The sequence below is a fragment of the Macaca nemestrina genome, chromosome 3, assembly GCF_043159975.1.
Source record: "Macaca nemestrina isolate mMacNem1 chromosome 3, mMacNem.hap1, whole genome shotgun sequence".
In the NCBI taxonomy this organism is placed as follows: domain Eukaryota; kingdom Metazoa; phylum Chordata; class Mammalia; order Primates; family Cercopithecidae; genus Macaca; species Macaca nemestrina.
Window position 1 is genome coordinate 124,499,094 of NC_092127.1, and position 12,999 is coordinate 124,512,092.

A 12,999-nucleotide genomic window follows, 5' to 3' on the forward strand; every position below is an offset into this window, starting at 1 on the left:
AGTTTGACAGGTGCTGACTCTAAAAGACGGTGTCTTCAGGATTTGAATCATGTTCCCTTAGTATTTTGATTTCCTAAGATAAATCTGTGAAGACTTTAAGAGGAGGCAACTACACTACTTTGGTTCAATAAAGTTTCTTTTTCAGTGTGTAAAGTTATTAATGTTTGACACCTCTCAGCAAGATTCCTCATCTTGAATTGTACAATCCTGGGGAATAGGTTTCATGTTTTCTTCAATATTCTATTCCATGTTTCTGGACCACTGCTTTGTATTTTAGTGAGCATTCAATTAACCTCTGTTGAATGAATTATGTTAAAACTGCATTTTAATGTAGTTTGTATCTATATGCTTACTGTTTAAAATAAGCTATTTAGAATAACATAAATGAAACTTAAATGAAAATGAAATTTTAGGCATAATAATCTATTTTTAATCATCATACATTGTTATTGAGGTAATACTTTGCCTTGATTTTCAGTACTGAAGCTTTTGACATTCAAACAAAAAGAGTAGCATCTTTTGTAAACATAAATCCATGATGTTCACAGATTTACGGGGATGTTTAGAAAAGTAATGTAGTTAATATGTAGAATAATTTCTGAATGAATATTGCAGCCTGAGATGAAAGTAAGACTCATATATTTACCTTTTCTTTTAAACTTATTTATGGTAACAATGATGAATGAAATATTTTACTGTTCTAATGTTGGTGAAATTATACTGTGGTAAAAGCTTACACAAAGTAAGCCCTAAATCCATATATATATATATATATGTATATTTAGTCAGGCGCGGTGGCTCACTCCTGTAATCTCAGCACTTTGGGAGACCGAAGTGGGTGGATCACCTGAGACTGGGAGTTCAAGACCAGCCTGACCAACATGGAGAAACCCTGTCTCTGCTAAAAATACAAAATTAGCCGGGGTGGAGCTACTCAGGAGGCTGAGGCAGGGGAATCGCTTGAACCCGGGAGGCTGAGGTTATGGTGAGCCGAGATCTCGCCATTGCGCTCCAGCCTGGGCAAAAAGAGCGAAACTCCATCTCTCTCTCTCTCACACACACACACACACACACACACACACACCCCACAAAAGGCCGGGCGCAGTGGCTCGGGCCTGTCATCCCAGCACTTTGGGAGGCCGAGGCGGGCGGATCACAAGGTCAGGAGATAGAGGCCATCCTGGCTAACACGGTGAAACCCAGTCTTTTACTACAAACATACAAAATATTAGCCGAGCGTGGTGGCGGGCGCCTGTAGTCCCAGCTACTCAGGAGCCTGAGGCAGGAGAATGGCGTGAACTCGGGAGGCGGAGCTTGCAGTGAGCCTAGATCGCGGCACTGCACTCCAGCCTGGGTAACAGAGCAAGACTCCATCTCAAAAATCAAATCAAATAAAATAAAAATCATTATATTTAAGTTAATTTGTTCAGTAGAGACTGAATTGTTTATTTCACTAAGATCTGAGGCCAGGATATAAACATGATGGTAATATATGCATTGTATAAATAATGTCTTTGGATTACTTACTTATTTTATACAATAACCCCTCCCTTTTTTTTTTTTTTTCTTTTTTCTTTTTTGCAGGTTTCAGATTTGGGATATTGGTGTTTCTGTTTCGGAAGAATTATTCTTTTTATTTTTAATTTAAAGAAAATTCATCAGTTTCGGAATACAGAAGAGGAACTAGAAATATACGTATTTTGTTTCACATTTGAACAGTCATTCTTGAGGAATACTCCATACCTGAGTGGACAGCCATGTGGCCATCGCAGCTACTAATTTTCATGATGCTTTTAGCTCCAATAATTCATGGTAAGATTTTTCAGATTTTTGTGTAATGCTTAACGTTTTCTCACTTATTCATACTAGACACTTCCTTAGGATCTTTGCTCTGAGATTACTTTGTAGTTTTTCCTTACCATATGTTAGTATGAGTAAGTTAAAATAAAAGAACATAATGTGTATTTATTTATTTATTTTTATTTATTTTTTATTTTTTTATTTTTTTTTGAATCGGAGTCTCACACTGCCACCCAGGCTCGAGTGCAGTGGCACAATCTCGGCTCACTGCAAGCTCCGCCTCCCGGGTTCACACCATTCTCCTGCCTCAGCCTCCTGAATAGCTGGGACTACAGGCGCCCACCACCACACCTGGCTAATTTTGTTTTTGTATTTTTAGTAGAGACGGGGTTTCACCGTGTTAGCCAGGATGGTCTCCATCTCCTGACCTCGTGATCTGCCCGCTTTGGCCTCCCAAAGTGCTGGGATTACAGGCGTGAGCCACCACGCCCAGCCCGTAATGTGTATTTTAAGCTGAAATAGTTATGAGTTTTCAGTTGCATTTCTTAAAGTGCCTATTGAAATGTATTTAAAACCAAAAGGCTTTTTAAAAAGAACACTTGCATTTTATTTTTAGACTTTACCACACTTTTGGAAAATCAGCTGAATTATTAATTATCTCATTTATTGTGATTTTTTTGGCTTGCATAGTTTCATACTTAAAAAAACATTTTTAATGTAGTAAATTTGGGCATTTGAAAGAAAACTCCAAAAGTAAAATCCTACTTATTCAAAAGTATCTGCTTTACACAACCAAGTAATTATTTTTTCTCTGAGTATTTACTATTCTGCACAATCTTTAATATACAGAACACAAACTATAATCTCTCAATAAAGGGAAATTATTTTTGTACTATACCTTGTAATGCAGAAACACAAATAAAAAAACAAAAAACAAAAGAACGGTCAGGCACGGTGGCTCAGGTCTGTAATCCCAGCACTTTAGGAGGCCGAGGCGGGCAGATCACGAGGTCAGGATATCGAGACCATCCTGGCTAACATGGTGAAACCCCGTCTCTACTAAAAATACAAAAAAAAAGTAGCCAAGTGCGGTGGCGGGCGCCTGTAGTCCCAGCTACTGGGGAGGCTGAGGCAGGAGAATGGAGTAAACCAGAGATGGGAAGCTTGCAGTGAGCCGAGATCGTGCCACTGCACTCCAGCCTGGGCGACAGAGCGAGACTCCGTCAAAATAAATAAATAAATAAATAAATAAATAATAATATTAATGTCTATTTTCACTTTTTAAAGAAAGATGAGTTTATGGAAACATGCTAATATACTTAATAGACATGTATACTTAATGTTCATTTAGACATCTTTGTAATTATAACAAATATGATAGATTAGAAATGACGTACCTTTGCAAATTTTATAAAATATATCACATTAATTAATATATAAGCGAGACATTTATATTCTGTACAACTTAATGTAATATTCACTGAATCTCTCTCAAACCTGGTAAATTAAAGTCTATATGTAAGTTCCTCTTACACAATTTAATGTTTTTGGCTAATTATCATTGATTTTTTTCCCTAAGATGAAAATGTTGTAATATAGTCGCTCTCTCATATGTTGATGATAATTATAGCAAAGAAAAAAGGACACAGCTGTATTTGCCACTGCTTAGGAGGTCTCAGAATATTATAGTGTAGCAAGCAGCTGAAATGAATTTTTAGCCTCTTTAGCTCACTTTTGGTTTTTAATTGACTACAGAAACTCATTGTAGTTCATCAGTGATGCAATTCTGAATCTGGCCTGTGTTCTTAAGTTTTAACATGAATTGCATTTTGCTGTCATTCTAAATACTGGGTAAAATAACTTCTTTTGAAGTTTTCCTCTAAAGTTCCCTGGATGCAACATATTTAGTTCTGATAATCCACTCTATTATAAGGTAGAGATGTTTGTAAAATGGGAGTATCCTACTTATTCAACCATCTTGTTTTAAGCAAACTTGTCTAAAATATCAAAATATTTTCTTAATTCATATACGGATACATTCACGTTCTCTGCATGGGCACATATAACATTTTGTGATGTGGGAAAATAAATATAATTACGTTACTTGAAACAATGCTTTTCTAAGTATCAATATATGTAAAGGTGATTTAAATTAGACTTTTTATGTTATAAAAATACCTCCCTTATAATGTTATTTTGAGAATAAAATAAATAGCATATGTAAATAATACAGCACAGTGCACAGAAAATATTTAGTGCTTGAACATGTAAATTTCCTTCATCATACAATCTATCCCTCCAGTTAATTTTTGTTCCAGTAAATTATAACAACCAGGAATTAGCTAGCCATAAGAGCTGATTTATTTAATGTTGATACTAAGGAAAAAAGAAAAATATCTACATATATATTTACACACACACAATTCATATTTAAAAGATCAAACTAAAATTACCCTTGTTAGAGAAAATTAGGTTAAAAATAGCAGAAACAGACGTTGCAAGGAAGATTCCTTTTTCAGAACTAAAATGCCTGGTCCTTAAAACTGACACATACTATGTATTTCAGTGGACCCCTAAATGTGGCTGAGCCTTGGGTCTTAGGTCTTGGCTTGGGGACTGATAATCTGCATTGAAAACACACACACACACACACACACACACACACACACACACACAGAGGGAGAGAGAGAGAGAGAGAGAGAGAGAGAGAGAGAGAGAGAGAGAGAGAGAGAGAGAGAATACCTCCAAGTAACTTTTAGAAGTATTAAATCAACCCCTAGTATAATGATAGGACACATAAAAGACTGATCTGATATGTAAAATACTCTGGGCCAAAAAAAATAATCATTTCCATTTTATGTGGACTATTCAATATTATCTTGAGTTTTGAACTATAGAGGACAAAACAATAGAGAATCTTTTTTCTGATAAACTTTATCCTTTATTTTAAAACTTTGCACCTGAGAAAATACAAGTCGGTTTTGTCTTCCTTCTTTAAGAAGGCTTTTTCTTTTGCCTTTGTGATACCACTTCTGACTTGTGAATGAAGGGCTTTATAAGCAGCCTTTTGGAACCTAACTTGCTCATAAATAGAAAAATACACCTTTGATCAAGTGCTGAAATATAATAGGATAGGAATTTTTAGAGTCCCCATCAATCCTGGCTTAAGAGAATACTGCATAACTTGAAACCTTAGATGACTGAGTTAAAATGTATGTCATAGTTACAGAAGTACTTTTGTTTCCAACATATCCTCTGCTGATGTCTCCTTGCTACTGCTAAGATGTCCAGATATTTTGCCCTCTTGATCATTGGGAATTAATTCTTCTGAGTAATGATCTGAATTGCTATCCCTTTCTTCAGAGAAAATGGTAATGATGACTACTGATTTTATGGCCATAAACTTTAGATGTTTTAGTTCACTTAATATTCACTATAATTGCATAGGTTTTTTTATTATTTGTAATTATTATTATCATCACCATCTTTACAGATAAAGACATTGAGGTACACAGTGATAAAGTAAATTGAGGTCACACAGCTATTAAGTGACACAGAGGGAATTTAAAATCAAGGACTTGGCTTTTGAGCTCTGCTCTTGTTGGCAGTAGATATCCAATTCCTATCAAGGCCGTTCCTCTTTACATAGAATCTCGTCTCAACCCTCCTGGTCACTTGGGAGCAGGTGAGGCAGAAACATTGACCATCTGCCTCTTCCATGTTCTTGGGACAGACAGACTGTGGTTCTGAAGCCTGACAGACCAGAGATGAAATTCCAGCTCTGCCACCTACTGGCTCTGTAATCCTCTTTATCTGTCAACTGGTTAATAAATATAATTAATTTACCCACTACAAGCCAGAAAACTGCTAGATGCTAAAGACAAGATAGTGAACAAAAGACTTGTATTTCTTCCCTCAGCGAGCTTACAGTAACCTAAAAATGTGTAGCTTAATATAATTTTCATCTGTAAAAATGAACATGTATTCCTTGCAGAGCTATTTTAAGAAATGGATGTAATTATATATGTATAACTTCTAACATGGTGCTTTGGCATTTGATAAACCTTTCATTTTTTTCCCTACTCCTTTCTTACCTTGAACTAGAGGTAAATCCCTGAGCAAGGTAAGGAAAATAAATAATTACTGTTATTCTAACCCTGAGAATGGAAATAAATCTTTTTCTATTCAAACCTCAATATTTATGTTTTGCCAAACATTTCTAAATACTAGTATCTAAACAAAATTATTATCAATATTACTAATATCTAAACAAAATTATTCTCACTATGTAGGAATGTTTAAATTACTATTTTAATTGGTTATATATAATTGCTAGGGTTATATTTTTGCATAATCTCTACATGGACAAAATTAAAAACTAAGCTAAATAATTAATTCTGATAATGTGTATGTTAATTGAATAATCCCCATTTGCTCTAAATAGTCCGGTCAATGTTTTATATAGGAAAACAAAACAAGTACCTCAATATCGTATAAATATGTACAATTTAAATTGGGAGATGTCCCTGCTTCTATGTTTATCTGTCCATATTCCGTGTCTCTGTGTACTTCTGTATTTCTCTTTTTCTGTTTTCCATGACTGTGTTCCCTTCCTGTAGAGCCATAAAATCCTTATCTATAATGCAATGAGACCTGGCAGAAGTAAAGAGGAGCAGCTGAAGCAGATGGCCAGTTCTTTGCTGTGCACTACTGTAGTGTTGCATGAAGATAAAGGATTCTTTTTGTTGTTTTTCTATTGATGTGGTTGGGAGCAAGGAAAAAATAAGGAAATTGGAGAGCAAGAACCCAGTAATAACCTGGGGCTCATTTTGATTGGCAGTAAAGAAACATCAAGGTCCAATGTGGGACCTTGGGCTGGGAGATCTGTTCCTGGGAGGTTACTACACCCAAGCCCCAGCTGACCGGGAGCTCAGAAGGTGATTGTGGTGCTCAAATATTTCAACTACACCTCAGCTTATTTGAACCTTACTTGTAAAGACTGAATCATAGTTGAAGAGGTAGAAAGCAGGATCGTTGGCACTTAAACTAGGAATAACGGCGAGCAGTATGTTTTACAGCGTCTTCACAGAAAAAGAAAAATACAATATAAAAAAAATCTTCTAGAACCACCTTATGCATGCTTTTTTTCTGCAATTCTATTGCTAAAGTTGCATCTGTATTTATATATTCAGGGACTTTACTGGTTAGCCTACATTTCATCATGTGCAAGAAATGACTTATAATAAACAGTTCTTAGTAGGGATAAAAGAATGATCAGATGCATATTTGTTTTTATGTAATTTTCACCTTATTGTTAATCTGTGTTTACAATTATGATTCTGATGTCAATGATTTAAGATAATACTCGTATATTTTGTAACTTCTAATAAGATATGAAACTTGAAAAAGTACAAAATTAAATTTAACTACGTAGCATTTTATCATATAATTCTTTCTATGAAGATGTGTTTTATTAGTTCTGAAAGAGTCAGGTTGACTTCTAAGCTCTGCTTAACTTGGTTATTTTTAGAAATTAATCATCCTTGAAATGTTTATAACGCTTGCCAGCCTAGGTAATTTGTAATATCTGCAGTAATATAACTATGTTTATGGTCAAATACATTATACAGAAAAATCCGTGTCATAGTAATGATATATGAGGTTACTGCTAACACATCCAACACCATCCACATTAGCCAGTGGCTACTGAGTTTTAAAATATGTATTTTGTAAGCTAACTACACAATCGCTAGTATCACAATGTAAGCTACAAACATGCATGGCTGATAGCTTTACTTTATGTGTAAGAATTTGTTTAGAAACTTTCCCAAATGCAGTTTGGCAGCTGGAAAATAATTTTTTTTTTAACTTTTGTACTTGCAAAAGATGTTACATATGCATTTAATTGTAGTAATAATCTATGAGTGACATGTACATATTTGGAGTAAAATAGCATTTTCCTATATTGAAATTTTATGTATTGTGACTATTTGAGGTGCTTGTAATTTATCACATTTTTATATTTCTTGTTCTGCGGTGGACTCTGACTGCAATAGGATTGTTGTTTTATATTTAATGTTGAACAAATTTAAAAATATTTGAATATACAATATAAAATCATTGTTTTCTTATTCTTTGGATTACTATTTACTTGAATCCTCAGTATAATTGGGTTTATAAATGGGTTATTTTTCTTTATATTGTCAAATTATGAGCATTCTTTATAAAAATATCTTTTTTGAAAAGACAGTAAGATATCATTAGAAGACATTTAGTTTTAAGAGTTTTTTAGACTTTTTTCTAAGAATAGCTTTTAAATTTTTATTTATTTTTAAAATTTTAATTTTAAGTAAAAATTTCAAATATTGTTATTAGTAAAAAGTAATTTTTTATTAATACAAAACATTTGTACATGTTTATGGGGGTACATATGGTATTTTGATACATGCATACAATGTATAATGATCAAATCAGAGTACTTAGGATATTCTTAACTTCAATCATTTTTCATTTTTTTGTGTGGGGAACGTTTCAGATTTTCTGGGAGGCCATTTGCCTGGATTTACCCACTTAAATTCTCAGGTATTTTATGTTGAATTGTGCACCATTTTTCTACCCTCATCACTTCAAATTCTTCAACCCCCTTTTTCTAAGACAGGTTCTCACTCTGTCACCCAGGCTGTAGTGCAGTGGCATGATCAGAGTCCACTCTAACCTCAACCTCCTGGGCTCAAGCAATCCTCCCACTTCAGCCTCCCAAGTTGCTAGGACCACAGGCATGCACCACCATGCCTGCTTAATTTTTAAAATGTTTTCATAAAGATGGAGTCTTGCTTTGTTGCCCAGACTGGTCTCAAACTGTAGACCTCCAGCAATCCTCCTGCCTTGACCTCCCAGAGTACTGGGATTACAGGTGTGAACCACTGTACTCAGCCCCCTTTTACTCATGTATTTGATTCCTCAAAGAAGTTCATTCATTCAGGATTTTTTTAATTTAATTATTATGGATATTTAATAGTGCATATCTATGGGATGCATATAATATTTGATACAAGTATACAATTTGTAAGGATCAGTTACTCCAGGGTAATTAGGGTATCTATCATCTCAACTATTTTTATTTATATGTGTTAGGAATATTACAAGTCTACTCTTTTAGTTATTTTCAAATATACAATAAATTATTGTTGGCTATAGTCACCATATCTTGCTTCTGAACACTAGGTCTTATGCCTTCTACCTAACAGTATTTTTGTACCAACTAACCATATTCTCTTCATCTTTCTCCTCTCCACTAATCTTCCCATCCTCTGGTAACCATCTTTCTACTCTCCGTCTCCATTAGTTTAATATTTTTTTTATTTCTCACATATTACTGAGAACATGCAATGTTTGTCTTTCTATACCTGGCTTAAGAATTTCATCACTTTGTTATGGCTGGATGATATTTCATTGTGTATATGTAACTACATTTTCTTTATCCATTCATTCGTTGATGGACACTTAGGTTGATTCTGTATCTTGGCCATTGTGAATAATGTTGCAATTAAAATGGGAGTGCACATATCTCTTCGATATACTGATTTTCTTTCTTTTCCACATATACCCAGCAGTGGGATTTCTGGATCATGTGGTAGTTCCTGTAGTCTTTTGAGGGACCTTCATGCTGTTCTCCACAGTAGTTACACTATTTACATTCCCACCAATAGACAAAGGTTCCCCTTTCTCCACATCCTCACCAGCGTTTGCTATTGCCTGTTTTTTTGGATAACAGCCATTTTAACTGTGGGAGATGATATTTCATTATAATTATATATTGCACTTCTCTGATGATTAGTGATGTTGAGCATTTTTAATTTACCTATTGGTCATTTGTATATCTTCTTTTGAGAAATGTCTATTCACATCTTTTGCTCATATTAAAATCAGATTGATTTTTTTCGCGTTATTAACCCTTGTCATATGATAGTTTGCAAATATTTTCTCCCATTCTTGTGGATTTTCTCCTCACTTTTTTATTGTTATTATGACTACCAAAATTAATAATTGTCCATAATTGAAACTTTATTTTTATAGGAGACCTGTATACTGGTGAATTGTCTACAAAACAGCAAGGCAATTCATTGGGTTCTATTAGTTTTCAATTATTCTTCCTAAGAAAATGATGAAGATAATCAAACTTTGGTAGCCAAGAAAAATTTCTATTTTTGGTTGAGTCTGAATTTTTTTGAGATTTTGGAAATCCTCTTTTTTATATTTTTATATCTTTGCTCAAATTATATTATAAATATTGAGTCTTTCATTTTATTTCTGTAGATTGTTTTTCTCTAATATATTCTGCAAATTACTGAATGCCTCTTTTAGTTCATCTCAAGAGTAATTCTGTAACTTTGCATCTCTCTATCAAATCCACATATTATATATTAGTGTCCTCTGGACTCACATCACATCTTTTAATGAAAAAAATGGAAATCAGCAGAGAACCTGGTGTTTTATATGGCAAGGATAATTAATGATTTATAAATGTTGATACTGAATAGCTCCTGTAATTCTCAGGAACTACAGAAGATGGTGTCAGCATATTTAGGAATTATTGCTTACATGAAGCCCAGAAACTGAAATTTACAAGATCATCTAATCTAAACTGCTTTAGAATCCTATCTTGTATGGTCCTATTAAATGAAGTAGAAAGATCTTAAGCCTTAGAGTTTAAGTCCAGTTCCATTACTTCCAAGATATATGACCTTCAAGAGTTTAAATCACAGTTTGTTTATTTGTTAAATAAGTAATTAGGCCTACTTTGTTATAGTGTAAGGATTAAATAAAATAATGTATAAAAAGGCCCTAATACAAAGCCTCATACATTTAATCCTGGGAGAATGGGGTCATTAAAACATACCTTTAGGAATTAGAACCAAAAAACAAATGATCTGAATAGTAAGCAAAATTTAAAATACAACACCATCTTGGGGTCACTTACATTCCACAGTTCTTTTTCAAAGACTGCATTGTATATTCTTAATCCCCATTGTGACAGTTTCTCTAATTATGAGTCTACACATTTGTACACACATCCCATCATTATATTTAGGACTCAGCCACTGGACTGTAACTAAGTCTTTAATGAGTTACTAATGAACATCTTAAGCTTAGATCAGCATTCAAAGAAAAATGTTAAAGGGTGTTGAAAAGCTATTCAAAGTGCAATTCTGTCACTTTTAATTAGACTGTAAGCCCAATAAAATATCCTGTCATCACTCTTCTTTCTAAGTTTGAAAAAATTGAATAGTGAGTGACGGATATACCCTCATTTTGGTATCATTAGTTTTATGTGAAATTAAAAAGGGTAAATTCAGTGACCTAAATTAGAGAAATCATTCTTTTGATTAAATGCAAAGATAAAAACATGCAAGCATAAAATAGCATTTTACAACATTTCATTCTTTTTTCTTGGACTCAGATGACTTTAAAACAGATTGATTTTGTTGTTGCACTGGAGAATAACAGATGATGTGAGGAAAATACCTAATGATTAGTTAGTTATGTAGGTTAAAAACATAAAAATAAAAAAAAACAAAAACAAACCCTCTGTATTTATAAAAGAACAAATAGTCTGCTTTCACTCATTACTGATTCTCTCCAAGCTGTTAGAGATATCACAAGAGTAGTAAACATAAATATTACCTGAATTAGATCAGAACTAATCTTTAGTATAGCTCTCCATACAAATCAACAATGGTGGTGACAATTTAGCAATGATCCTTTTTCTTCTTTTTTTTCTACTTTTGATAGGGAAGTTGATGAAACCATGCAGACCTTAAGGGCACATTATTTAATAATGAAGACAAATAATGCATAAAATTTAAAGCAACAGGCTGGTATGATGCTCTTCCTCCAGGGAACACTACACAATTACTTAAAAGGAGGCCTTTTAGATTAGTTACAATAGCTGAATAGTTGGAATAGCTGTGATAACACAGATGTATCAGAGGTTACAGGCTGTTGGCAGGCTTTATGTTGTCCCTCTGCAGACAGATAAAAAACCACCATGTCGATTTTTAAAAGTAGGTGTCCAATAATAATCACATTCTATGTATACCACCAACATAACGTAATCGATCATTTTGACATTTGAGCCTGTTAACATATTTGCTGTCTTGTTAAAAAGAATTTAGGCATTCATTGAAACTTACGAACATTAAGATGTGAAATGGTTTGGCTCTGTGGCCCCACCCAAATCTCATCTTGAATTGCACTTCCATAATTCCCACGGGTTGTGGGAAGGACTTTTTAAAAGAGATTGATTTTGTGTGTATGTGTTGAGAAAGGCGGGTGGGTGGGAAAAATATCTTAACTACCATAAAAAAGCAAAACAGTTCTCATTCTTCTCAGATGTCTTCAGAAATGCCAGTTACTATTTACTTAGGAGAAGGAGCTAGAACTCACTAGCAAAACAAACCTCTGTCAATATATGGATCATTTTTGCTCATTTTGCCCACACATTAGTTATAATTGGCAGTATGATTAAGGAAGAGTGCCTCATTACTATAGTTGTAAAGATTTTTAAAGAAGGGATTTACTTTACAACATTCTGAAAGTATAGTTGCCATACAATTAAAAAATTGATATTCTTGAGGAGGGGAGTGGAGGGAAAAACACAGTCAATGTTATCCAAATAATAAATTCTAAAGGTTTTTTGTTACCATGAATTTAAATGTGTTTGCATTATGTTTACAAGGAGGCAGGTGTTTGGAAAATCTTACTATTAGTTATCACTCATCTTAAGGTACATAATACAGATTTTATTTCACTGGAATGAAAAAAATCATCCTTTTTGTCAGAAGCTAAATCTCTAATAAATTTATATCACTAACAGAAATCTGTGCTTACTCATTTTCAGAAGTGTTTAAGGTATTTACATCACAGTATTACAATTTAGGCAACAATTATAATGAAAGTCACTATTTTTCCCCTTATTGATAGGATACATAAAATGCAAGCTATGAAAACCTATTAAAAAGCAATCTTAAAAAGCTGGTTCTTTTGTTCTTTAACAAAATGAAATTTTTCCCTTTAGCTTTATTCACAGTCACGTGTTTGACTCTTTCACTATTCTCAGCGTGTTTTATAAAACTTTTGTAACATAGTAGCTTAGTGTTCTGATGATGACTCTAATGTGTAAAAGCAGACTATTCATTC

General features: G+C 33.7%; 1 protein-coding gene across 50 annotated transcripts in view; it reads left to right on the forward strand.

The window, feature by feature from the left end:
• Positions 1-12,999, forward strand: part of LOC105463581 (adhesion G protein-coupled receptor L3) — an 856,114-nt gene that overhangs the window by 285,164 nt on the left and 557,951 nt on the right. For all 50 annotated transcript variants that reach the window (XM_011710771.3, XM_011710772.2, XM_011710773.3 and 47 more), the window contains one exon: positions 1,585-1,812. In XM_011710771.3, the coding sequence (XP_011709073.2) occupies positions 1,758-1,812 (55 nt within the window). In that variant the 5' untranslated portion in view covers positions 1,585-1,757. The remainder of the gene's footprint in view (positions 1-1,584; positions 1,813-12,999) is intronic.